The 25,058-nt window shown below is 49.0% G+C and overlaps 1 protein-coding gene across 3 annotated transcripts in view; it reads right to left on the reverse strand.

The window, feature by feature from the left end:
* Window positions 1–3,905: 3,905 nt before the first annotated feature.
* Window positions 3,906–25,058, reverse strand: part of PSTPIP1 (proline-serine-threonine phosphatase interacting protein 1) — a 30,202-nt gene continuing 9,049 nt past the window's right edge. Inside the window, exons 4-15 of one of the 3 annotated variants that reach the window (XM_056865981.1) lie at window positions 13,821–13,855; window positions 13,127–13,233; window positions 12,066–12,128; window positions 11,271–11,369; window positions 10,446–10,491; window positions 9,495–9,574; window positions 8,450–8,548; window positions 7,797–7,893; window positions 6,065–6,152; window positions 5,910–5,955; window positions 5,150–5,287; window positions 3,906–4,037 (exon numbers count right to left, since the gene is read on the reverse strand). In XM_056865981.1, the coding sequence (XP_056721959.1) occupies window positions 3,906–4,037; window positions 5,150–5,287; window positions 5,910–5,955; window positions 6,065–6,152; window positions 7,797–7,893; window positions 8,450–8,548; window positions 9,495–9,574; window positions 10,446–10,491; window positions 11,271–11,369; window positions 12,066–12,128; window positions 13,127–13,233; window positions 13,821–13,855 (1,030 nt within the window). Of the gene's footprint in view, window positions 4,038–5,149; window positions 5,288–5,884; window positions 5,956–6,064; window positions 6,153–7,796; window positions 7,894–8,449; window positions 8,549–9,494; window positions 9,575–10,445; window positions 10,492–11,270; window positions 11,370–12,065; window positions 12,129–13,126; window positions 13,234–13,820; window positions 13,856–25,058 lie in introns of all 3 variants that reach the window. The other 2 variants (XM_056865983.1, XM_056865982.1) reach the window with 2 other exon arrangements.

The following is a 25,058-nucleotide window of genomic DNA, read 5'->3' on the forward strand; positions in this document are numbered from 1 at the left end:
GTGGAAGAAGCGCCTCCTGTCTACTGGGGGTGCCAAAATTACAGTAGCAGCGGGTAGCTGTCATTCAGCCCACACCGAGAAATATCCCAGTGGGCGTTTGAGAGCAGATGGCGGAGCCCAAAATAGTGGCCAGGGTAAAACTTGCTCTGTGGACATTTGATACTTTAAGAAGGGATTCACCCTGATTCATTCTGTGGCATAATCCGCTACATGGGAGGTGGGGGCCGAGTAACGTTCAGTGCATTGCTGTCTAAGAAACTAGTATCTTGCTGTTGTCTTACCTGATCTTTAACTGGTGGGTTGTTGTTTTTGTGAACACCCAGTACAGTTTGTGTGGCTGCATCCGTTGCAATAGCCCAAAGCTATTAAAATTCCAGTTAGCGTGGGATCAACGGTTGAGGGGGTGGGCCCATTAAGTTTCACCGATTTAAACAGAGTTCACAAGCGACTAAAACCTGCCTTGGGGATGAAAGGGGTATTTGTGTGTTGGTTTGCAAAGTTAAAGGCTGGCTTGTTGTGGAAGAGATTAAAGCCTAAGATTCGGGCATGTGAGCAGATCTGGCAACATAACAGGGTCACAATCTTGAAGAAGAAGAGTTGGTTTTTATATGCCGACTTTCTCTACCACTTAAGGGAGACTCAAACCCGCTTACAATCCCCTTCCCCTCCCCACAACAGACACCCTGTGAGGTGGGTGGGGCTGAGAGAGCTCTAACAGAGCTGTGACTTGCCCAAGGTCACCTGGGGAGGGGCCGTGGCTCAGTGGTAGAGCATCTGCTTGGCATGCTGAAGGTCCCATGTTCAATCCCTGGCATCTCCAGCCAAAGAGACAAGGCAAGTAGGTGACTTGAAAGACCTCCGCCTGAGACCCTGGAGAGCCACTGCCGGTCTGAGTAGGCAATACTGACTTTGATGGACCAAGGTCTGGTTCAGTACAAGGCAGCTTCATGTGTTCATATGCCCTCTCGTACTCTTGAATCTGACCCAGGCCCTGTCCCCACCCCCTGGCCTGACCCTAGCAACGATTTTAGCACAGAGTGTGGCAAATTTGCCATAGCTGCCGAGTGAAAACCTTTTTAACGGAGCCGAGGGCACCTGCCGTTTCCCCATTCAGAGGCAGCCGCTGTTCTCATGTCCGCTAGCACACTGCGCGGTCCCACTTGAAAGCCGCTCGCTGGGAGGGAGGTTAAAGGTCGGCACTTTCCCATGCGGCTCCTGCCCCGTCCTCTGTGTCCCCGAATCATTTCTTGCCTGAATGCAGCTGGCAGATATTTGCTGTCTCGGGAGGAAGGAGGGAATCATCTAAACCACGAACCTCGTCTCGAAGTACAATCCACCCCTCTTGCCCGCCACCCGTCAAATCAGATTACCAAAGCCGACAAGAGCGCCGTATAAGGTGGCTTTCTTTTGGGGGGTCCGCTTCCCCCCCCCCCATTGTAAAGGGACCGTCGCTAAAGGCGCTTTAGTGTTGAGCTGAAGGAGGGATTAAAGCAGCAACAATAAATCTTCGCCTCTAGAGCTCCGCAGCTAATAAAAGAGCCGGAGTTTTTCATTCCAAAGGAAGATCATGGCCTTTTCTGCCGATGGATGAATGGGGGTGTACGTGCATTGTAAAGACCCGGAATTGCAAATAAATACCACGGCTGGCTCGCCTGTGCGAGAAGAGAAACAACTTATCCTCTAGTGGTTTTTGCAGATTTCTTTGAAACGTCTCCAATAGAATTCTGCAGTATCGGAAAAGAAGAAGAAGAAGAAGAGTTGGTTTTTATATGCCGACTTTCTCTACCACTTAAGAGAGACTCAAACCGGCTTACAATCGCCTTCCCTTCCCCTCCCCACAACAGACACCCTGTGAGGTAGGGGGGCCCGAGAGAGCTCTAAGAGACCTGTGACTAGCCCAAGATCACCCGGCTTGCTTCATGGGGAGGAGTGGAGAAACCAACCCGGTTCACCAGATTAGCCTCCGCCGCTCATGTGGAGGAGTGGGGAATCCAACCCGGTTCTCCAGATCAGAGTCCACCACTCCAAACCACCGCTCTTAACCACTACACCACGCTTGCTTGCATAACATCCCCCAGAGTAGCTGCTTCAGGGGAGCAACACCATTACCCCATCCATGCTTTACCCAGGGAATGTTGGTCCAGCCCCCAAGGTATGCGAACCCACCGAATTTCTCATGCTTCCTCTTGGGCAAGAGGTTGCACAAGCTGACCATCATAATTTCCTTCACTGGAGCCATTCGGTCCAATTTTTAGACTGTAATCTCCTTGGGGCAGAGACCCCTCTCCTTGCCCTCTATAAAGCTTCATGCCCCTTGTTGGTACTGTAAAGGAAAAAGAAAAGAGTGTGGTGTAGGAGGGTTTTCAGCGTCAGAGGGGATGCAAGAGGCTTTTTTTTTAATGTGATTAAAGCAACACGATCCATTGTTAATAGAGGTTTTATTCTGAAATACATACGGCCAGATTAGGAATTTACATGTATGTAAAAACAGCATCGATCAAAGACTATGATTTATTGTTTTTGCAGATTGGTTGTCTTCATAATCTGTTAGTAGGCCAGCAATGAAAGGTAACCTACTTGTTATTTTACTGCCAAACAAAAGCGCGTGCCGATGAGAGAGACTTAGTGACAGAGCATCTGCTTGGCGTGCAGAAGGTCCCAGGTTCAATCCCTGGCATCTCCAGTTAAAGGGACTAGGCAGATAGGTGACCCCTGCCTGAGACCCTGGAGAGCTGCTGCCAGTCTTAGACAATACTGACTTTGATGGACCCAGGGTCTGATTCAGTATAAGGCAGCTTCATGTGTTCATGCAGGTCCCAGGTTCAATCCCTGGCATCTCCAGTTGAAGACCAGGCAGTAGGTGATGCGAAAGACCTCCACCTGAGACCCTGGAGAGCCGCTGCTGATCTGAGTAGATAATACTGACTTTAATGGACCCAGGGTCTGATTCAGTATAAGGCAGCTGCATGAGTGGAATGGGGGGGGGGGAGGATGAAGTTTAGACGAACATTTCATTTTGAGTCATACAGCTAGGGGCCCTGTCCTCCATACATGTGACCAACACCCAAAAGCTGGTACTGCACAGAGGGGATTGGTCGGAAGGGAATCAGATGCATTTGCTGATCGTCCAGTCCCTTTGGAGCACTTGGGTAGATTCACATGCACTGTTCCTTTATTGCAATTCCGCTTGGTTTCCAGGGTGTTTGAGGGATTTTCCTGAGGCGGTCAGTGGGGAACAGTCAACCTGGCGCTCCAAAGGTGACCAGAGCTCCAGTCATTTCATAGGCTCCGGTCCCCCGCGTGTTATGCACCCGACATTTACATAACAGGGTAACTGGCCCTTACGAGTTCGAAGCATTGATGAGCGATTCTGATGGAGCCCTTGGTAAGGCAAGACATCCGCTCGCGTTCGCGAAACAAGAGGTACGTTGGGAACAGATCCCGTGTTTCTCCTTGAGCCTTCCACCTGCTTCTGGCATTCAGATTCCCAGCAGCTGAGCCCCAGAAGAACGGGCAGCATCCTTTGGCAACCCGAGTTGAGCGTATTTCGTTCCCTCGAAAGAACGTTCTGCTCCAGACAGCTGGGGATTGGTATGTGTGCTTAAACCGGCTCCTTGTTGTGGTGCTGTCGGCCAAAGATAGATCTCTTGAAGATGGCCTTGGAGAGATTATGGAATCCCTTTGTGGTCCAAAGATTCTTGCCGGTGCATAGAGGCTCGACGGCAGATCAGGGAAAGCTGCCTGGATTTTTAAACGGTGTACATCGGCAAACCCGGTACTCGATCCCGCAACTGTACAAATCTGGTATCCGGCAGCTGTCTGTGCAAACAGGGAGAGGGCCCAGAAAGGTGCTTATCTGTTGGCGAGGGATTGAAATACCGAGTCCCCGCAGAATGCCCATCACATCAAACTTTCTCCAGGTAGGATCCTGGCACAAAACCTTGCTGCCCGTTCTGTTCCGCCATCCACCAGCCGTCCTCTCCCACTTCGATGACGGTGACTACGTCACCTGCTCGGATATCCAGTTCGTCTTCGTTCTGGAAGGAGAAGAGTGAAAAGGGATGGAAATAGGGTTGAGCCCAAAGGGGTGGGGTCGCTGTGCCTCTCCCCTTTTCATTATTCCGGTGAGTCTCAAACCGTCGGATACTGCCAAGCTGTTCGTCCAAGACCATCTACGTAACCAGAAGCAGAATTTTCTGCATTGGAGCAAGAAAAGTTCGGCTCTGAGACGACGGGGAGGTCTACTGATTCAGACCAAGCGTTGGTTTGCAGTTCTGCAGTGATGTACGAACTGCCATGAGGAAGTTACTTGGGGTTGCGCCTTAAGTGGAGGGCCAGTCTACACCAAGCAAAACCAAAAGGCCCACCTCCTGCCCCCCTGCGCGCTCCGGGAACAGCTGGGGATTAGACGGGAACAAAACAACAGTTCGCGTTGGAAAGGAGGGCGGAATGCTTTGGGGTGGCCTCCTAGCCCTAGTTCCCTGGAGGTGATCAGCGTGTTTCTAAGCTCCGTCACTTCAAATCCCCCATAAGAGAAAGCTAGCAAGCCAGGAGGGATTCTAACTGAACCTTGTGTGGCTAGCTTTCCTGTGTAGGGTTGTTGTTTTTTTGGAGGAGCGTTCAGTGATGTGAGCCCCCCCACCCCCATGTGCAATCTGAATCAGGATTGCAATAAGAACATCTACAGGCTGAAGACAAGCCCAAAGCCTCATCTGTTCTGGCTACCAGCGGGCTTGGTTTGGCAATTTCCTGCCGCTTAGCTCTGCTTTTAAACCCGGACATTTGCTGAGGGGGGGGCAGAGGGACACCCGTGGGGGAACGGCTGCAAATCTCTCCCTGCATAACCTTGAAATTTGGGCCTTAGATTCCAAGGTGGCTTTATCAATGGGCTCTCATTAGATGAGTCATACTATTTATCTGTTCTGCAGCTGGTGGGGGGGGCATACTTTCTCCTTTTAGCAGGGCACCCGCCCGCCTGGATTGCCTGGCTTTGTTTAACGCCTTGAGTACAGAAACAATTTATAAACCTTTTTAAAAAAAATAACGCTTTCCTCCGGGAGTTAAAACCACCTCGGCTCTATTTGGATCAACGACTCAGTCTTGTACAGCAAGCGGTCGAAATGACTCATTGGAAGCTTTTCGCCGTTACCTGGGCTGTGTAATCATAGAGGACTCTGTACTCCTGGGGCAGAGCGGCGTCTCCTTCCTGGTCCACGTGGATCGCTGCGTAGACACCGTCCACTTTGTCTACGGAAACGAGAAAGGTAACCAGAGATGCCGAAGGATCGTGCGCAATTGCTCCAAAGCGCAACGCGTCCACCCTGGGTAACGGCGAGCACAGTTGCCAGGAACATTTGGCAGCGGTCAAAAGCATACCAGCCCAGCATACATAATGAAACCCATCCCTTTAGCTTTCATAACTACTTCCATGAAGCTTTTGAAGAGAGAGAGAGAGGCTAGGAGCAGTGAAAAGGGGGGTACCCTCTTCAAGAATCTGCTGGTGGAAGGGATTGCTGAATTACTTCGCATGGTAATCCTCTGTAGGATTCCTAGCCCAAGGTCACCCAGCTGGCTTCGTGCGTAGGAGTGGGGAAACAAATCCGGTTCACCAGATTAGCCTCCGCTGCTCATGTGGAGGAGTGGGGAATCAAACCCGGTTCTCCAGATCAGAGTCCACCGCTCCAAACCACTTCTCTTAACCACTACACCACGCTGGCTCCCTTTTAGAACTTTTTGGATAATAAAAAAGGTCCACCCATTTAGGGCTTTTATTGCCTTGAGTGGCTGAATGGAACGACACCCCAATTGGAAAACTAATTTTCATTTAATCCAGAATCTCTCCCAACGGCATTTAGAAATGCATGTCTGGTTAAAAAATACATACCCACTGGGGGAGCTGTAGGAATAATGGTGTCCGCAGCATTGCGGTTGTTTCCGTGGAGCAAGCCGGAGAATCTATAAATCGACAAGAAATCAGTGGGGGAGAAACAAGCGCTCTTCCCAATCCCAAACCGTTGTGTCTGTCCCTCCCCTCCTTAAGATCCCCAGATGTTCCTTCCTTTACCTCTTCATCATGCCACAGGTCGGGATTGGACTGCTGCAGTTTTTCGTTGGAGCTACTCGGTCGTAATAGTTCTCGTACCCGATCGCAACTGCGGTGGGAAGAGAAAGAATCGGGAAGAGAAAGGGTCAGGAATGACCCTTTCCCCCTCTCCCTCCATAAACAACTGACTGAGCACAGGCACAATTTATGTTTCTTCCTCCTGAGCACAGACGTGGTTTGGTGCAGATCCCATACGTTTCATGTGGGGTTTTGCACAAGAGGGGATTCTGGCAGACTGAGAAATGCCTTCTAGAGAGTCCTCAGCAAGGTCTTCTACAGCCGTGGTCCACGACTGTTTTGAGTGTTAATAGGATGTCCCCTGGAATGTGGGAGACTATCAGGATTGGCAGGCATTACTTTTAAAAAGTATAGTTAACGAACTATAGTACAATAAGATTTTAAATAAGAGATAATTACAGATATTTTATTTGGTAATGTCATAACACTCCATCGGAAGTCCAATGGTGATGGCACTGTGGTGGGGGGGTGGGATTTGGATTCAGGGCACGATGGAATTTAGAGAACTGAATATTGTATTAGTATATTGTATTAGTATACTGAACATGTATTGTATTGTGCGCTGAACATGTATTTTTTTGTTTCTGTTTTTTTTATTAATGTATTATTTTTTTCTTTTTGTTTTTTTTGTTTGTTTATGTTTTATTATAAAAATAATAAAAAAATATTTAAAAAAAGCATTGAACACCGCTCTGGTTCCATCAAGGAACGAGGCAATTAATTTGGAATATGTGCAAGTAGTTCCTAATTGAAGGAGCTGGGTATGTTTAGCCTGAAGAGGAGAAGACTGAGAGGTGATATGATAACCATCTTCAAGTACTTGAAGGGCTGTCATATAGAGGAGGGTGCCGAGTGGTTTTCTGTTGCCCCAGAAGGTCGGACCAGAACCAACGGGTCGAAATTAAATCAAAAGAGTTTCCGTCTAGACATTAGGAAGAATTTCCTAACAGTTAGAGCGGTTCCTCAGTGGAACAGGCTTCCTCGGGAGATGGTAAGCGCTCCTTCCCTGGAGGTTTTTAAGAGGAGGCTAGATGGCCATCTGTCAGCAATGCTGATTCTGTGACCTTAGGCAGATGATGAGAGGAAGGGCATCTTGGCCATCTTCTGGGCATGGAGTAGGGATCACTGGGGGTGTGGGGGGGAGGTAGTTGTGAAATTCCTGCATTGTGCAGGGGGTTGGATGACCCTGGTGGTTCCTTCCAACTCTATGAGTCTATGAATTTGTTTCCTGGTATAATTCAAGGTGTTGGTCTTGATCTTCAAAGCCCTATACGGTTTGGGACCGCCATACCCGAAGGACTGCCTATTTGGATGGGGGGGGGCACCAAGGAAGTCCAGGGATGTGACACTGAGGGCAGGCCATGGCAAACCCCCTCTGAACTTCTCTCGCCTTGAAAACCCCACGGGGTCAGCCTAAGCCAGCTGCGATTCGATGGCAAAACGAAAAGCTATCCATGCCGTTCTAAACAGAGTTACGCTCGCTGAAGTTACGTTCTGCTTAGGATGGCTCTGAATTAATTAAATGTTGCAGCCCCAATTATGTTTTGTTCTTGAATATTGTATACACGCCCTACATTTCGGGGTGGGGAGGCTGCCCTCTGTTCTGATCCTCATTCAGGAGTTCAGGGTTGAAAACCGGGAGGGCCAAAGGCCGGGGGCCCTTGCGTTCGGTTACCCGGCGGCTCCGTTCCCGTCATCTTGCTCTGAACGAAGTATTCCATGTCTGACCCCACGTCGCAGTTCTCCAGGCTCAGTCGGACCTCTTCATAGACCTATGCAAGAGAGGAAAGAAGTTTAAAAACTGAGTATTTGAGGAGGGGGAACTGGTGGTCCGGGTTTCCTTGCAGGAAGTTTTTAGAACACGTTTCCTTATGTAAATGAAGCGCCCCCTTAATTTTAGGTTGGCGAGATTCGAGACCAGCGGCCCCTTAGAGACCAACAAGATTTTCAGGGTATGAGCTTTGGAGAGTCCAAGTTCCCTTCGTCAGATACAAGCAGGAAGGGAGACCCCTGAGTCCAAACCACCGCTCTTAACCACTACACCACACTGGCCCTCTAATGATTTTCTCACCACTATACCTTACTCACAAGCGGAAGGATCCCATTACTTCTTTTAGCCCAGCAGACTAGCGATCCAAGACATTGCTTTGTCAAGGTCAAATGTTGTCTACTCGGCCCGGAAGCTCTCCGGGGTCTCTCTCCCAATCTCTTACCATCTTGTCCTTTTTTAAACGGGGATGCCGAGAACTGAACTCGCAGCCTTCTGCAGGCAAAGCAGAGGCCCTTCTGCTCAGCCACCGCCCCTAATCCGCCCGCCCCCCCAATTACCTCGTCGTCCTTCACGCACTGCATAGAAAGCTGGTTGCAATGAACCCACAAGGAATCCCGCAGGATTGTAATCCGGTCGCATTCTTGGAGCTGGAAAGCCTGCGTTCACGTTTAAAAGAGCTGAGTTAGAAATCAGACTTGTTCCCTGTTGTAGTTTTCAATATAGCATTACTGAGCAACAGGCTGCATTTCGTGGCCGTTTTGGCATGTCACGCAGAGGCGAACCCAAGTTTGCCATTGAGCGTCCTTGGAACCTCCTCTCCCAGCTCACCCCGATTACGAAAGCCTTTATTGGCATTCGAAAGAAACGTACAGTGGAGTTTACAGTAAAATCACGATGCAAAATATGCAAGTATCATATGATAAGGTTTATTCACAGAGGGTAGCTGTGTTAGTCTGTCTGCAGAAGTAGAAAAGGGCAAGAGTCCAGTAGCACCTTAAAGACTAACAAAAATATTTTCCGGCAGGGTATGAGCTTTCGTGAGCCACCACTCACTTCTTCAGATACAGCTAGAATGTGACTCCATCTGTCTTTAAGTAGAGGAGAGTGAATTCAGACAAGCATTAGTATGTAAATGTTAACAGTATGTCAATGTGAATAGCAGGCGTGATGGGATTAGGTGTGGTCTACTGGACTCTTGCCCTTTTCTACTACTGCAGACAGACTAACACGGCTACCCACTGAAAAATATTTTCTGGCAGGGTGTGAGCTTTCGTGAGCCACCACTCACTTCTTCAGATACAGCTTAGAATGTGAATCCACCTGTCTTTAAGTAGAGGAGAGTGAATTCAGACAAGCATCAGTATGTAAATGTTAACAGTATGTCAATGTGAATAGCAGGCGTGATGGGATAAGGTGTGGTATGGTAAGGTTTACTACGAGATCATTTTTAGGAACATACTAGATTAGTTACTTGGTTCTTTAATCCTGAGTCAACCATTATAGGGTGTGGTTGTAGTTTTCATCAAACCTTGTTGGCAAAGCTTAATGGTCGGGCCTGACGAAGAAGCCTTCACGGACGGTGGCCCCGATCCAACCCCTTACCTCGCACGTGCTGATGTGCTCTTGCTCCCACGAAATCCTGGCCGCGTCCAGCAGTTCTATGTTTTGCTTGTACACTCTTTCTGCGCCAGTAAAGAGGAGAAAGGGAAAAGTTCCACGCATGGAATAAAAGTCTTACCTTACAGTTAGGCAGACGGTAAGATGTTGTTCTGCTTCAAAGTGTCACAGATAAAAAGACCAGGAAGGGGTTGTTTGGTAGGTAGGAATTTTGTCCGCTGTGGACTATGAATCCGAGGCCTAGTGTCATAATGGAGGAAACTCAGATGTATCACCGCTGACCAGCGTGGTGTAGTGGTTAAGAGCTGTGGACTCTAATCTGGAGAACTGGGTTCGATTCCCCACTCCTCCACATGAGCGGCGGACTCTGATCTGGAGAGCCGGGTTCGATTCCCCACTCCTCCACATGAGCCGGCGGACACTAATCTGGTGAACCGGGTTGGTTTCCCCACCCCTATGCACGAAGCCAGCTGGGTGACCTTGGGCCAGATGCAGTTCTCTCAGAACTCTCTCAGCCCCACCTACCTCACAAGATGTCTGTTCTGGGGAGGGGAGGGGAAGGTGATTGTAAGCCGGTTTGATTCTCCCTTAAGTGGTAGAGAAAGTCGGCATATAAAAACCAACTCTTCTTCTTATATACTACAGATAAATACCCACATAGGAAAGGGCTATGGAGTGTTGCGAGCTGGCTGAATCATGGTGGCATTTTACCAGAGGAAGGGTATACCTTATATCACCCACCCTGGTGCCGGATGGCGAACAAGCTCTTCCTACTCTCTTGGCAACCTTTGTTCGGTGTTGTTTTTTAAGTTTCTAGCCCTCATTGTTGTATAAGAACGCGTGATGGCCGTGCATTTGAGAAGCAAGGAGAACGAAGAACAAATTGTGCATGAGTCTACATCGAGCCTCAGTTTCATAGAACCATAAAGGGGTTACCTGCTTCGTTGGCCGCGTCTTTGCACTGCTTCGCTTTGGACTGGCTCTGAAATATAAAGAGAGGATAAGGGCATGATCCTCCTTGGGTATGTGTGTACCCATTTGGGTAAGCACAAGCTATCTTGCCTTAGGTTGTATCCCCTCGTTCTAAGGAATCTTTTCAGGGTATCTTCCCGTCCCCGGCTGTAGGTTGCCAACCCCCTCTTCCACGACTGGAGGTGCCTCATTACAAAAAACAATCCCCTTCCAGCCAACGTGGTGTAGAAGTTAACAGCGGTGGTTTGGAGCGGCGGACTCTTACCGTAATATTTATTGCTGTCTTTGACCAGTGTAACACAAGTTATCACAAGATTGAACAAAAGTTCCAGATCTAAAACAATGATTCGATACGACAGAAGAAAGAGCGGTGGACTCTAATCTGGAGAACCGGGTTCGATTCCCCACTCCTCCACATGAAGCCAACTGGGTGACCTCGGGCTAGTCACAGCTCTCTCAGCCCCACCGACCTCACAGGGTGGCTGCTGTGGGGAGGGGGAGGGAAGGTGATGGTAAGCCGGTTTGATTCTCCCTTAAATGGTAGAGAAAGTTGGCATATGAAAACCAACTCTTCCTCTTCCCGCAGAAAGCTAGTGTGTCAGGGAGAAGGTTTATAACCTCATAGGCTAGCTTTCTGTAAGAAGGCTTTTCACAAGACCCCTCACCTGCAGCCTGGACTCAGGTGTACTTCCTCGGTGAGAATTCAGCCATGGCTCTGGTTCCAAGGAACGGGCTCTGCTTATGCGTCCCCCTTAAACCCTTGCCGAGCGATTTTTTTGGGGGGGTTACCTTTTCCGTCTGCTTCTGGTTCCCCGCGGCGCTGATCCGTTCAAAGGTGAGCTCGGCCTCGTCCGCCTCTCTGCACTTCTGCTCGTAGGTCTTCTTGGACTGGAATCGGAGAGACAAATGCAGGTGATGAGATCGCGGACAGGAGTCTGGAAAAACGGGATTTTAGGGAAAGGGAACGCCTCGGCCTGGTAGCCATTGTAGGGTTTGAGGGGGGGCTGTCGCCTGGACCCCAAGCGGGAAGGCGGTGGGGGCTTCCTTGATGCGACAGGGTCTGTCGGACGCCATTCAAACCTTCGCCCTAAACAAGGTAAGCTCTTTCCTTTTCTTACTCTAAGGCAGAAAGAAAAAGGGGGGGGGAACAGAGCTGGGGTTGCCATAGGGTTGCCAACCTCCAGGTGGTGACTGGCGATCTCCCAGGATTACAACTGATCCCCAGGCGACAGAGACCGTAAAGTAGATTCCACAGAGAGAGCGGTTGGCCCAGAGTTACCCTAGGGTTGCCAGCTCTGGGTTGGAAAGGACCTGGAGATTTTGGGGGTGGGACTTTGGGAGGGCGGGGTTTGGGCAGGGGAGGGACCTTGACAGGGTATAAGGCCATACTGTCCACCTTCCCAATCAGCCATTTTCTCCAGGGGGACTGATCTCTGTTGTCTTATTGTAATTCCGGGAGATCTCCAGCCAGCACCTGGAGGTTGGCAACCGTAGATTTCAACCAAGGTATTTCTCACACACACACACACACACACACACTGCTAGCTTGGCATTCCGATATCCACTTTCGAACTCATAACTCACCTCCGTTGTCTTCTTGTACAGCGAAATCTTGTTTTTGTGTATTCTCTCCATGGTACCCTCATACTGTAGGGATTACATAAGGTTTTTATCATTTTGTTAGTCGTTTAGGGGGGGAAAGTCGAAGATAAGTTTCAGGAACATATGAAACTGCCTTATACCGAATCTGACCCTTGGTCCTTCAAGGTCAGCATTGTCTGCTCAGACTGGCAGCAGCTCTCCGGGTGAGATCTTTCGCATCGCCTCTTGGAGATGCCGGAGATGGAAATTGGGACCTTCTGCACACTGAGCAGATGCTCTACCGCTGAGCCAGGGTCTCAGGCAGAGGTCTTTCGCATAGCCTACCGCCTGGTTCTTTCAACTAGAGACACCGGGGATTGAACCTGGGATCTTCTGCATGCCAAGCAGATGCTCTACCACTGAGCCACTGCCCCCTCACATGAACACACACGAAGCTGCCTTATATTTATCCAGACCCTGGGTGCATCCAGATCAGTACTCAGTACTCAGACCGGCAGCAGCTCTCCAGGGTCTCAGGCAGAGACCTTTCACATTGCCTACTGCGTGGTCCCTTCAACTGGAGATGCCGGGGATTGAACCTGGGGCCTTTTCTTGCCATGCAGATGCTCTACCACTGAGCTATGATCCCTCCCATATAATACATGAACTCATGAAGCTGCCTTATACTGAATCAGACTCTTGGAACGTCAAAGCCAGTATTGTCTACTCAGACTGGCAGCGGCTCTCCAGGGTCTCAGGCTAGAGGTCTTTCACATCACCTCCTTGCCTAGTCCCTTTAACTGGAGATGCCAGGGATTGAACCTGGGACCTTCTGCATGCCAAGCAAATGCTCTGCCACTGAGCCACATTCCCTCTCCATGGTTCTCCAGGGTCTCAGGCAGAGGTCTTTCACATCACCTGCTTTCCTAGTCCCTTTAACTGGAGATGCCGGGGACTAAACCTGGGACCTTCTGCATGCCAAGCGGATGCTCCACGACTGAGCCATGGCCCACGTTATAGGCCATTCTGAGATGCCGGTGTGATCATTTCTGCCTGCGCCTCACCTTTTTCCGTTGCTCCTTCTGTCTCTCTCTGAACTCTTCTAGGCCTTTCAGCTCGTCCCTCAGCATCGTGGCCAGCTGGATGTGAGAGTTTCCAACACTTTCGATTTCTAAGGGAGATCAGAGAATCTGTTGAGCAAACCTTTTGTGTAGGAACCCAGCAAGGACATCCATCCCCTTGACAACAGTTATTTCTGTTGCCGTTGAAATGTTGCTGTCAGCAAGACGGAGGTCATTGCTATGCAGCATCTATTTGACTGAGAAGAAAAGCATTTGCATTAACCTTTTTTTTAAACAAAAAGTGCTCCAGGTGTGATAATTTCCCCACCAGTGGTGGAAGCCAGACACACCCCACCTTCTCAACTGACTTTTTTAAATGGTGCTTCCAAGAATCATAGAGTTGGAAGGGACCACCAGGGTCATTTAGTCCAACCCCCTGCACAATGCAGGAAATTCACAACTACCTCCCCCCTCCACACCCCCAGTGACCCCTACTCCATGCCCAGAAGATGGCCAAGGTGCCCTCCCTCTCATCATCTGCCTAAGGTCACAGAATCAGCATTGCTGACAGATGGCCATCTAGCCTCTGCTTAAAAACCTCCCTGGTAGCCTTCTGGTGTATAGTTGGCTTTGAGCGTTTGGCTCAAAGCCAAGTATACACCAAAGTACACAACATGGGGTTCAGTAAAATACTTACGTTGCTTTAGAATTTCAAAGGACGCCTTCAGAGTGCTGAAAAAAGGGGGGGAAACAAAGTAAACTATTATCGATTCACATATGGTCTGACGATGCAGGTTTATATCTATCTCACATGAAGCTTCCTTATATTGAATCAGACCCTCGGTCCATCAAAGTCAGTATTGTCTACTCAGACCGGCAGCGGCTCTCCAGGGTCTCAGGCTGAGGTCTTTCACATCGCCTACTTGCCTAGTCCCTTTAACTGGAGATGCCGGGGATCGAACCTGGGACCTTCTGCATGCCGAGCAGACGCTCTACAAACCAAGCCACAGCCCCTCCCCTAACCTCAATTTTAATTTCACCTTCCCGCAAGCAGCTGGTGGCACTGGGGTGTAGCTCTCCCCGGTTTTATCCTCGCAACAACCCTGCGGGGGACCAGCCCGCTCGCCCAGTTAAGCTTCGTCGCAGGGGAGGGTCTCGAACCCACACCTCACCGCTCCTAGTTTAACCTCTGCGCCCACACAATCTTCTGCTTTCTCTGTTGGGGTCACTGACGCAGGAAGCGCCAGGCCGTTGATCTAAATTTCCGCAAGCGCAACGGTTCGCAGCCCATATTTTTAACGCACCCACAGTAGGAATTTTTGACTTCTTTGGGGGTTTTTCTGATATATTTACAAGCAGGGGCCTGTGAGACTTATAGGGGGATCCCTTCCTCCCCCCCCCATGTATTTTTTTAAGTGTTCAGGGGTTTTTTTTTTTGCCAACCAGGGGGGTACACCAAGTTCTTAGAACTATTTACAGTCATGAACACATGAAGCTGCCTTATCCAGAATCAGACCCTGGGTCCATCAAAGTCAGTATTGTCTACTCAGACCGGCAGCGGCTTTCCAGGGTCTTCGGAAGAGGTCATCGTGGCACCAATCCACGGATTTAGATATCCGCAGATTGGGTGATGCTTGATTGTTAGAATATAAGAGTAGACATCTAAAGAGAAAGAGAGAATTTGGAGGCACAGAGAGAAAAAGAGAGAGAAATCGCTCAATGAATGTATGTAATTATTAAGATCGGGAGTATATCGAGCTTCCTGGTATCACGAGTCTCTTACCTATACCCTCAAAAAAAAAGGTAAAGGTAGTCCCCTGTGCAAGCACCGGGTCATTCCTGACCCATGGGGTGACGTCACATCCCGACATTTACTAGGCAGACTGTGTTTACGGGGTGGTTTGCCAGTGCCTTCCCCAGTCATGTTCTTATGTCATCTTTTCTTTACCCCCAGCAAGCTGGGTAGTCAGAACTGAAGTCTAATTTGACCAACCGCCTAACCTAGAGGCTAACTAGCATTACCTGAGCTATTCAGATCTGTCTTCCAGATACCATTTACAGAGGATGTGGGAAAGAGGCCTTAAAAACTGGGCGTGAAATGCACACACAGCAGTCCTTCCTTTCTTTTTAATCCAGCCTGACCAAGAGTTCTGGAGAACCTCAAAGCCTGCCTGTTGCGTGCTCCCGCCTAGCCCGGTTGCTTCTGACTGCTGTTGTTAGAAATGATTAAAAATGCCCGGCGAAGCCACAAAGAGGAGATTTCTCGGTCTGAGACGAACGCGCTCCCCTGTTGATCATCCCCATCCCATCTTCTTTCACGGTCTCGCCAAACCGCCTTTATCTCCCGTGCAGAGATTTCGGGGTAGGCTTTCCGATCCAAAAGCAAGCATCCTAATTGATGGTTAGAACAGCTCTTCCCCCCCCCCAAAAAAAACCCAAATGCTATCCATTATGATGTTTCTCTACCGCCCTCTTGTGGCACTGTTTCGACCTTGTAGGGCTTTTTCAAACTGAGTGAGTGATCAAATTTATTGTTTGCGGCCAAAGGCCATCACAATCTATCATACAAATCATTAAAATAACATAAAATATCATTGAAATAACTTTAAAGCAGTCTGACCCCCCCCCAAGAAGCGAGTAATTAAGTTTAAGTTCCCTGATTTAAAAAACAGCCTTAAGCTCGGATTTTCTTGGCTGCTAAAGCAAATGGCGAAACTTTGTAGGAAACATCAGGATTGGCGCCTGATAGGAGAAAGGGCTGCATTTGGGCATTACATTTGGATTCGAGTAAGTTTCAGCGCACGGTACAGAAATGCATACAGTGCGCCTTCAACGGGGAGAAGGGAATGTTTTGCAAACATTCTTGCACCCGAAAAAAGCACACACATCCCATTTTGGCAACTGGGGGGAAATGCAAAAAAAGGTATAAAAGTTTTGTACATAGAAAAAGAAGAGTGGGTTTTTATATGCCAACTTTCTCTACCACTTAAGGCAGAATCAAACCGGCTTACAATCGCCTTCCCTTCCCCTCCCCACAACAGACACCCTGTGAGGTAGGTGGGGCTGAGAGAGCTGTGACTAGCCCAAGGTCACCCAGCTGGCTTCGCGTGTAGGAGCGTGGAAACAAATCCAGTTTACTAGATTAGCCTCCGCTGCTCATGTGGAGGAGCGGGGAATCAAACCCGGCTCTCCAGATCAGACTCCACTGCTCCAAACCACCGTTCTTAACCACTACACCATGCTGGTGAGCCTTAAGCGATTATTCACATCACTGTTGTGCACAAAGTCCAGAACAGGTAAAAAATAATTATTTTTCCTCTTTTGGACAAATGCAATTGTACCCTTGGGAGGCTAAAAGGAAGAACCCATGAGCCTACTTATTCGCTAGACTTGCACTCAATCATTTAAATCATTTGCAGCATTTTTTCTTTCTGTCTGGACTTTCTGTTCAGGGGTGAGAACGGGAGATGTGACCCCAATTCCCCCCCCCATCCCATGCATTAATTCTATGCAGAAACGAAGGACTGGCATCCGCTGAGCATAGGGTTGCCAGGTCCCTCTTCGCCATCGGCGGGAGGTTTTTGGGGCGGAGCCTGATGAGGGCGGGGTTTAGGGAGGGGAGGGACGTCAGTGCCGTAGAGTCCAATGGCCAAAGCGCCCATTTTCTCCAGGGGAACTGATCTCTATTGGCTGGAGATCAGTCATAATAGTAGGAGATCTCCAGCTAGTACCTGGAGGTTAGGAAAAATTGCACAGGAGTCTCCAAGTACAAAAGTATCAAAAGGCTTATTGGTGTTTAAACATATAACATCTACAGAACACAGTGGGATACATAAATAAATCTTAGATAATATATACAATATATACATGTAACCTAACCTACGGTACTAGCACGGAGGTGCCTTCTTTTTGAATTGCAATAGTACCTGGAGGTTGGCAACCCTAGCTGAGCAGGGAGAAGCACGCTTTTAAAAAAATGGCTTCTTTATTTCTAAAGGCGTAAACATCCATATGGGCACCCGTTCAGATTCTGCGTCTTCCTCCTTTGCGCGCCGGGTATCGATGAATCACACTTCCATAAAATCTCTAAAAGTAAGAAAATAACCACCCCCATCTGTTGTTTGTATCATTTCTCGTTCCAAGGACAGAACTGCTTTTGCGGAAATACAAAAAAAAGTCTTCGGGCACCCTGGTCCTTAGCTATATTAATTATGTACCGGGGTTGAGTCTCTGGCAGTGAAAAGAGGTTCTAGACCCTGGCCCAAATTCAGCACAGAGATTAACAGAACCAGTCTGTTCTCACTTGTGTTCATGTCTCCTCTGGGGGGGGGAAACATTATCCCACTAAAATGTCTGGCTTGAGTTCACGATTCTAGAAAGCCAGCGTGGCGTGGGAGCTGGAATGTTACCCTAGGACCTGGGTTCAAATCCCCACTTGGTCATGAACCTCACTAGGCTGAGACCGGTCATCCGTTCAGCCAAACTTACCTCCCCAGGTGGTTCTTTGGATAAAATGGGGAGAAGGAGAAGAAGAGTTGGTTTTTATATGCCGACTTTCTCTCCCACTTAAGGGAGACTCAAACCGGCTTGCAATCACCTTCCCCCTCCCCTCCCCACAACAGACACCCTGTGAGGTAGGTGGGGCTGAGAGAGCTCTAAGAGAGCTGTGACTAGCCCAAGGTCATCCAGCTGGCTTCATGTGTAGGAGTGGGGAAACAATTCCAGTTCACCGGATTAGCCTCCGCCGCTCAAGTGGAATAGTGGGGACTCGAACCCGGTTCTTCAGATCAGAGTCCACTGCTCCAAACCACTGCTCTTAAGCACTATACCACGCTGGCGAGGGGAGAACCATGTAGATTGCCCTGAGATCCTTGGAGGTGAGGGAGGACAAAAGACATGATCGAATCCCCAGAAGTAGGGCCAGTCCTCTCTAGGAATTGCTGGAAACTCTGTGGTTTACCATAGTGTTTCCAGCGATTCCTAGCGAGGCATGCCATCACATCCAGGTTTTCCCAGAAGCGATGGCGGGAAGGCTCAGATCTACCACCTGAATCCAATGCAGTCCCAATCCTGTCCTCGTCCCAAATGAAGATCCCGCACCCCAGTCGGATGCAGCCGCCTTTTCGCTTGCCCGGCTTTTGCTTCCTAACTTTGCAGAGATCCTTCAAGGCCGCCGTGCAGGAAAGCGCATTTGCAAGGCACATGTTCACAGGAAAACCACACTCTGTGTGTTTCCCGGCGGGCGATGGTGGAAAACACATGCACGCGTGCACCCACATCATCTATTCTGTGATCAGAAACAGCTTAGGAAAGTGGAGCGGCTCTATCAGCTTCCAAACTTTGTTTTGCCTCTCGCGTTTGGTTTGGGGTGTTTTTTTTTAGGGCCGGGGCGGAAAAATCCACAGACGATCGAGAACTATAATCGGAAGAAATTAACCCAAAATGAATGTTAGCATTGCGCGAGGGTTTCGAAAGAACTGCAGTCGCTGAACCTGCCCGGGGTGGGGGTCACCGACATTTTACTGCACCGACGACGCTCCGACTTGAATGACAATTATTTCAAAATCTCCACTGACAATAACTGGGGACACGAAACGGAATCACTAAGGGAACAGCCTTGAGTTTAAAAAGTGGGGGGACTGATCCAACAAAGGTTTCTTTGTGCATCCCAATTTTCCTGCACGGATCTCACTTCTGCGTAGGAAAAAGCATGTAAGGAACCACCGTGTGCGACAGAGACGACTCTTCAAGATTTCCAAGCCTACTTCCTCATCTCCTTCCTAGGCAGAGGGCCTTAGGATTGGGGCCAATGAGTTTTCCTCCGCGGGAGTAAAAGCAACTCTAGGTGACTATTTCCAGTAGGAAAAAGCAAGCAAGGGGGAAAGGGTCCGAGGGTTTCCCCAACCCACCCTTTTACTATTCTCCTCCTTGGTAAAGTAAACCCTGAGGCTGCATTTGGAAAAAGAAAGGAAATTAAATAAGCACAGGAGAAACTATAAAGTAGCTGATCCCTCGCTGAAATGGGTGTAGCCATTAGGGTTGCCAACTCTAGGCTGAGAAATTCATGGGGATTTGGGGGGTGGAGCCTGGGGAGGGACCTCAGCAGGGTATAATGCCCTCATAGAATCATAGAGTTGGAAGGGACCACCAGGGTCATCTAGTCCAACCCCCTGCATAGTGCAGGAAATTCACAACTACCTCCCCCCCACACACATCCCCAGTGACCCCTACCCCATGCCCAGAAGACGGCCAAGGTCATCTAGTCCAACCCCCTGCACAAGGCAGGAAATTCACAACTACCTCCCCCACACACACACACATCCCCAGTGACCCCTACCCCATGCCCAGAACATGGCCAAGGTGCCCTCCCTCTCATCATCTGCTTAAGGTCACGGAATCAGCCTTGCTGACAGATGGCCATCTAACCTCTTCTCAAAAACCTCCAGGGAAGGAGAGCTCACCACCTCCCGAGGAAGCCCACTGAGGAACCGCTCTAGCTGTTAGAAAAATTCTTCCTGATGTCTAGACGGAAACTCTTTCGATTTAATTTCAACCCTACAGTCCTCCCTCCAAAGCACTGATCTCTCGATCAGTGGTAATTTCAGAAGATTTCTAGGTCCTACCTGGAGGTTGGCAACCCTGGTAGCCACAAAAGCATCCAGTTATCGCCTCTTAACCTTTTTTTCTTTCCATCAGGCAACAGCGGGGAAGAACCTGAGCGTGCTCTCAGTTCTTGCAAGTTCAGGAGCTGCTCAAAGTGGCTGACGTCAGATTTGCAGACAAATGCAACCTCACATCAACAGATATACCAATGGAAGGAAACATACCACAGCTTCCTTCATAACTAACACCTTACTTTCCTGGCCTATTCATTTTAGCCTTGTTTGGGTGCAGAAAAGTACATTACACCGTCTGCCGGCCTCTTTCCCCTAATATATCTGTCAGATAGATGTTTATCCCATTTTTCCTGCCAGACACACACAGCAGCACATTCCTCTTCTCCATTTGTAGCTTCACAACAGCCCTGCGAGGTAGGTTAGGGTGAGCGAGAGTGGCTGGCCCGGTTTTGCCCAGCGACCTTCAGGGCTGAATTGGGACCTGTGGGTCTCCCTGCTCTAGTCCAACACCCTAACCACTCTACCTCACTCTCCATTTAGACTTCTCACTACCAGTGTGGTGTAGTGGTTAAGAGCGGTGGTTTGGAGCGGTGGAGTCTGATCTGGAGAACCGGGTTTGATTCCCCGCTCCTCCACATGAGCGGCGGAGGCTAATCTGGCGAACCGGATTTGTTTCCCCACTCCTATGCACAAAGCCTGCTGGGCGACCTTGGGCTAGTCACACTCTCTCAGCCCCACCTACCTCACAGGGTGTCTGTTGTGGGAAGGGAAGGTGATTGTCGGCCGGTTTGAGTCTCCCTTAAGTGGTGGAGAAAGTCAACATATAAAAACCAACTCCTCTTCTCCCCATTTTGCAATCGACTCCCACCTATGTGCAACGAAAGATCCTTCAGTCGCTGCTACTGAGCAGGCTGTAGCATGTGTGAAAGTTATTTTATTCTCTCAAACCTTTGGTGCAGACATTCTCTTGCATTCTGATTTTACCCTCTGCTTCACCTAACTGCTGTCATTTTTTTGTTCCATAGTTGCTTTATTTATTAATTGGGCAAATATCGTTACCCTACTGTTTCTATGGGAAATTGTACCCGACCTTCTTGCAAGGATCTTGGGTGTCCTCACAGCGAGGTCCCCCAGGGCTTCATGGGATTCGAACTTGGGCCTCGCTGCATTGCGGCGGGCTGGTTACACCGCCTGACCCGGAGATATTTTCTCCCCCCTCCTCACCGTTTTGCAAAGTGGAAGAGGGGAAATCGGTCGCTCCTCGCCATCTGAACCACAGGAAGTGGTCGCCGGTGGCAGGGCGGATGTGGAGTTGGCAGAAATGCGAGTGACACCGAAATTGGGATTGTTTGTTCTCCATTGCCCGGGGAAACATCGCCAACTTCTCTTTCCTGGGACAGGAACTTGCACCACTGCGTTACCCAGTTGCACGGGGGAAGCCGATTCCAGAGGGGAGGCCGTCTGTCTCCCTGCGGCAGTGGGACCGATGCTGAGGCCAAGATGCCCTCCCTCTCATGATCTGCCTAAGGTCATAGAACCAGCATTGCTGACAGATGGCCATCTAGCCTCTGCTTCAAAACCTCCAGGGAAGGAGAGCTCGCCACCTCCCGAAGAAGCCTGTTCCACTGAGGAACCACTCTAACTGTGATAAAATTCTCCCTAATGTCTACACAGAAACTCTTTTGATTCAATTTCAACCTGTTGGTTCTGGTTCGACCTTCTGGGGCAAGAACCACTGGGTTGCTGAGTGACCTTGGGAGGGTCACGCTCTCTCAGCCTAACCCGCCTCGCAGTGCTGTTTTGAGGAAAAACTGGGGAAGTGGGAACCATGTATGGAATAGATCCAGGAATGGGATAAAAATGCACCAGACATATGACTCCAGGGCAAATGAACGGGACTCTGCTGAACGGGACACTGTGGATTCTCTTGCCTTTAACCAGGAAAACTAATTTTCAGCTCTACCTGGTCACAGCAACAAAAAAACCCACATATATACAGCCCTCTTCTTCCTTCTCCCCTCATCTCCATTTTATCCTAGTCCTTTATATGTTTATAGTCTCCCTTTCTTGTTGAGACTCGAGGCAGATTACAGAATTAGAAAACAATGCAACAGAAGACCATTGATGCACATAGAATCATAGAGTCGGAAGGGACTACCAGGGTCATCTAGTCCAACCCCCTGCACAATGCAGGAATTTCACAACTACCTCCCCCCCACACCCCCAATGACCCCTACTCCATGCCCAGAAGATGGCCAAGATGCCCTCCCTCCCATGAACTGCCTAAGGTCATCAAATCAGCCTTGCTGACAGATGGAACAAACGGCGTGATAAAACCAGATAGCAAACTTGGAGAAATCAAAGCAGTATGATCATCGACCTGACCTTGATGGCCCAGGCTAGCCTGATCTCATCAGATCTTGGCTGCTAAGCACGGCCCGCCCTGGTGAGTACTTGGATGGGAGACCTCCAAGGAAGTCCAGGGTCACTACCCAGAGGCAGGCAATGGCAAAACACCTCTGAGTGTCTCTTGCCCTGACCTGGATGGCGCAGGCTAGCCTGATCTCGTCAGATCTTGGATACTAAGCAGGGTCCCTTAAATTGGAGGAAGGTTGGACTCGATGACCCTGGTGGTCCCCTTCCAACTCTACGATTCTATTCTTCTATGATTATAAGGCTCCTTAGATCGGAGGAAGGTTTCACGCTTGAGCCAAAAGGAAAGGTGTGTGTGTGATAAGTGCCGTCAAGTCGCTCCCGACTCATGGCGACCCTATGAATGAAAGTCCTCCAAAATGTCCTATCTTTGACAGCCTTGTTCAGATCTTGCAAACTGAAGGCTGTGGCTTCCTTTATTGAGTCCATCCATCTCTTGTTGGGTCTTCCTCTTTTCCTGCTGCCCTCAAGGAAAGGTAGGCTATCAATATTTTAATAAATAAATGTGGCTTAGTGGAGTGGTAAGCTAGGGATAGGATTCACCCCACTAACGGCCACTGTTTAACTTACAGCCCCCGTCATTCATTTTCCATATTGATTAATTCTCCCCACCCCGCCCCTTGTAGGGGATCAATCTTGCACTAAATAGGAAACAGACCGACCGGCTCAATTTTTTTCCCTCCATCCGTTGCTATGAGTCTATATAAAGGGTAACACAGGAAGTCTTTACAAACCATCCGTTCCCCACCACCACTACTGTGAGTCACATTTTCTGTCGCTTTGAGGCCGGCGTTCTGCACCCATTTCCTAAGGACTGCTGTGTGGTTGCGGCAACCGAAACGGTTGAGACAACCTCGGTTAATTTTCGCTCCGTTCCGAATTTAGGAATCTGCGCAAGCTGGGGACCTGAAAAGTATCAAGAGGAAGGATAAAGCGTTTGCAAATCTCATCTCATGGCTGAGAATCTCAAGGGAATCTCTAAATCTTGGGGCTTCGGCAGGCTAATTCTTTTTTTTCTTTTCCTTTTTTGAAATTGTGGGACACAGAAAGGAAAAATGGAAAAGGGGGAAAGGAATCCGTCTGCAATTGAGTAATATGATATACATAAACAGAAATAAAATAAAGAAATCTTATCAATCTAATGTTCATAAAACACTTAAAAAATCCTTCTACTGAGTGTATTTTTTTCCTTTGCTGCGTGTGAGTTAATTCACATTAAACATTTATTACCATACTAATATGCCATCCAGTTACATAGATTTATAAACTAAGTAAAAGATTGTTGTAAAATGGTTGCCATTTATCATTAAACTATTCTGATTATTCGTTTACAGTAGAGCTCATCCAGAAAGTCAATCTGGCTAATTCTTCTATTCCCTTTTCCTGCAACTGACTAACTTTTCTCAACATTTCATGACTCCCGGAGAATATTTAGGCCTCATCATGCCCTTTTAAGCAGATTGGGGGGGGTTAATTTACAGTATCACATTTTTCTGTGTATCTGAAGAGCCCCCCCCCCCCGCCCACGTGGTGTAGTGGTTAAGAGCAGTGGTTTGGAGCGGTGGGGTCTGATCTGGAGAACCGGGTTTGATCCCCCACTCCTCTACATGAGCGGCGGAGGCTAATCTGGTGAACTGGATTTGTTTCCCCACTCCAACACACAAAGCCAGCTGGGTGACCCTGGGCTAGTCACAGCTCTCACAGCCCCACCCACCTCACTGGGTGTCTGTTGTGGGGAAGGGAAGGCGATTGTAAGCCGGTTTGAGTCTCCCTTAAGTGGTAGAGAAAGTCGGCGTATAAAAACCAACTCTTCTTCTTCTTCTTCCCCCCAAATAGGTAGAAGCCCCCCCCCCCTTGTCTATAGGGGGCCCAGTTTCATCCACAGAGACTAGTTGGTTTACTGTTAGATATTGTGAATGGGAGCAACTCCCCTGGTTCCCAGGAAGAGAGAGATTTTCCCCAATAGTGCTTCTATTTCACTGAAGATGCCCAGAAGTTGAACCGGGGGTCTTCTGAACCCCAGTCAGATGTCCTGCCTTTCGTTTGTTTCTTCGGTGGTGGTTGAAATTGCTTTCAAGTCCCAGCCAGCTTACGGTGACCCCATAAGGTTTTCAAGGCAAGAGACGTTCGGAGGTGGTTTGCCATTGCCTGCCCTCTGCATAACAGTCCTGGACTTCCTCGGTGGTCTCCCGTCCAAATACTAACCAGGGCCAACCCTGCTTAGCTTCTGAGATCTGACAAGATAGGGCTAACCGGGGCCATCCAAGTAGGCGCTTTGTCTCTTTACTCTGAGCCTGATGTCCCAATTGGTTGCAATGACTTCTTGTGGGGAGGGGACCTTTTAAAGCACTTTGAAAGGCACTAAATTAATGCGATCCCTTATTGGACTAAGAAGTGCGCCTTCTGTGCTTTTTAATTTCCTTTGCTGCTCCGGGCAGTCCAACAGAAAGGGGACGCTGAGAAAATCTCGCCAAAGACACCATTAATTTGGGATCCCTCTTTTGGTCAATGTCAGAGTTTCCGGGGGGCGGGGGACCCTTTTCATGTTAGGGTTCACATTCTCAGCCAGATTCAAAGGCCCCACTTTTCTGTAGACCTTTCCTTTCATTACGGGGGTAGGCAGGTCACAGGACTGCAAAGGCCAATCTCCCCCATGATTGATCGATACTTACATGCCACGAACCGTGCCCGAGAAACAACTGACGTATAGCTTAAGGTGAAAAGATTAATAAATAGACCAGTCCGGGAGGGTACCATTAAGAAATTGGGTTGCAGATGGACTTGGGGGGTGGACTGACCTTTGAGGTTTATAGGGCATTTTTTTTGTTCCAAGTGGACTTGACTCTGAGCCCTAACTCTGGTGACCCCGAATCTCCATCCCTTTT

This window comes from Euleptes europaea, chromosome 20, assembly GCF_029931775.1.
Source record: "Euleptes europaea isolate rEulEur1 chromosome 20, rEulEur1.hap1, whole genome shotgun sequence".
NCBI classification, from domain to species: domain Eukaryota; kingdom Metazoa; phylum Chordata; class Lepidosauria; order Squamata; family Sphaerodactylidae; genus Euleptes; species Euleptes europaea.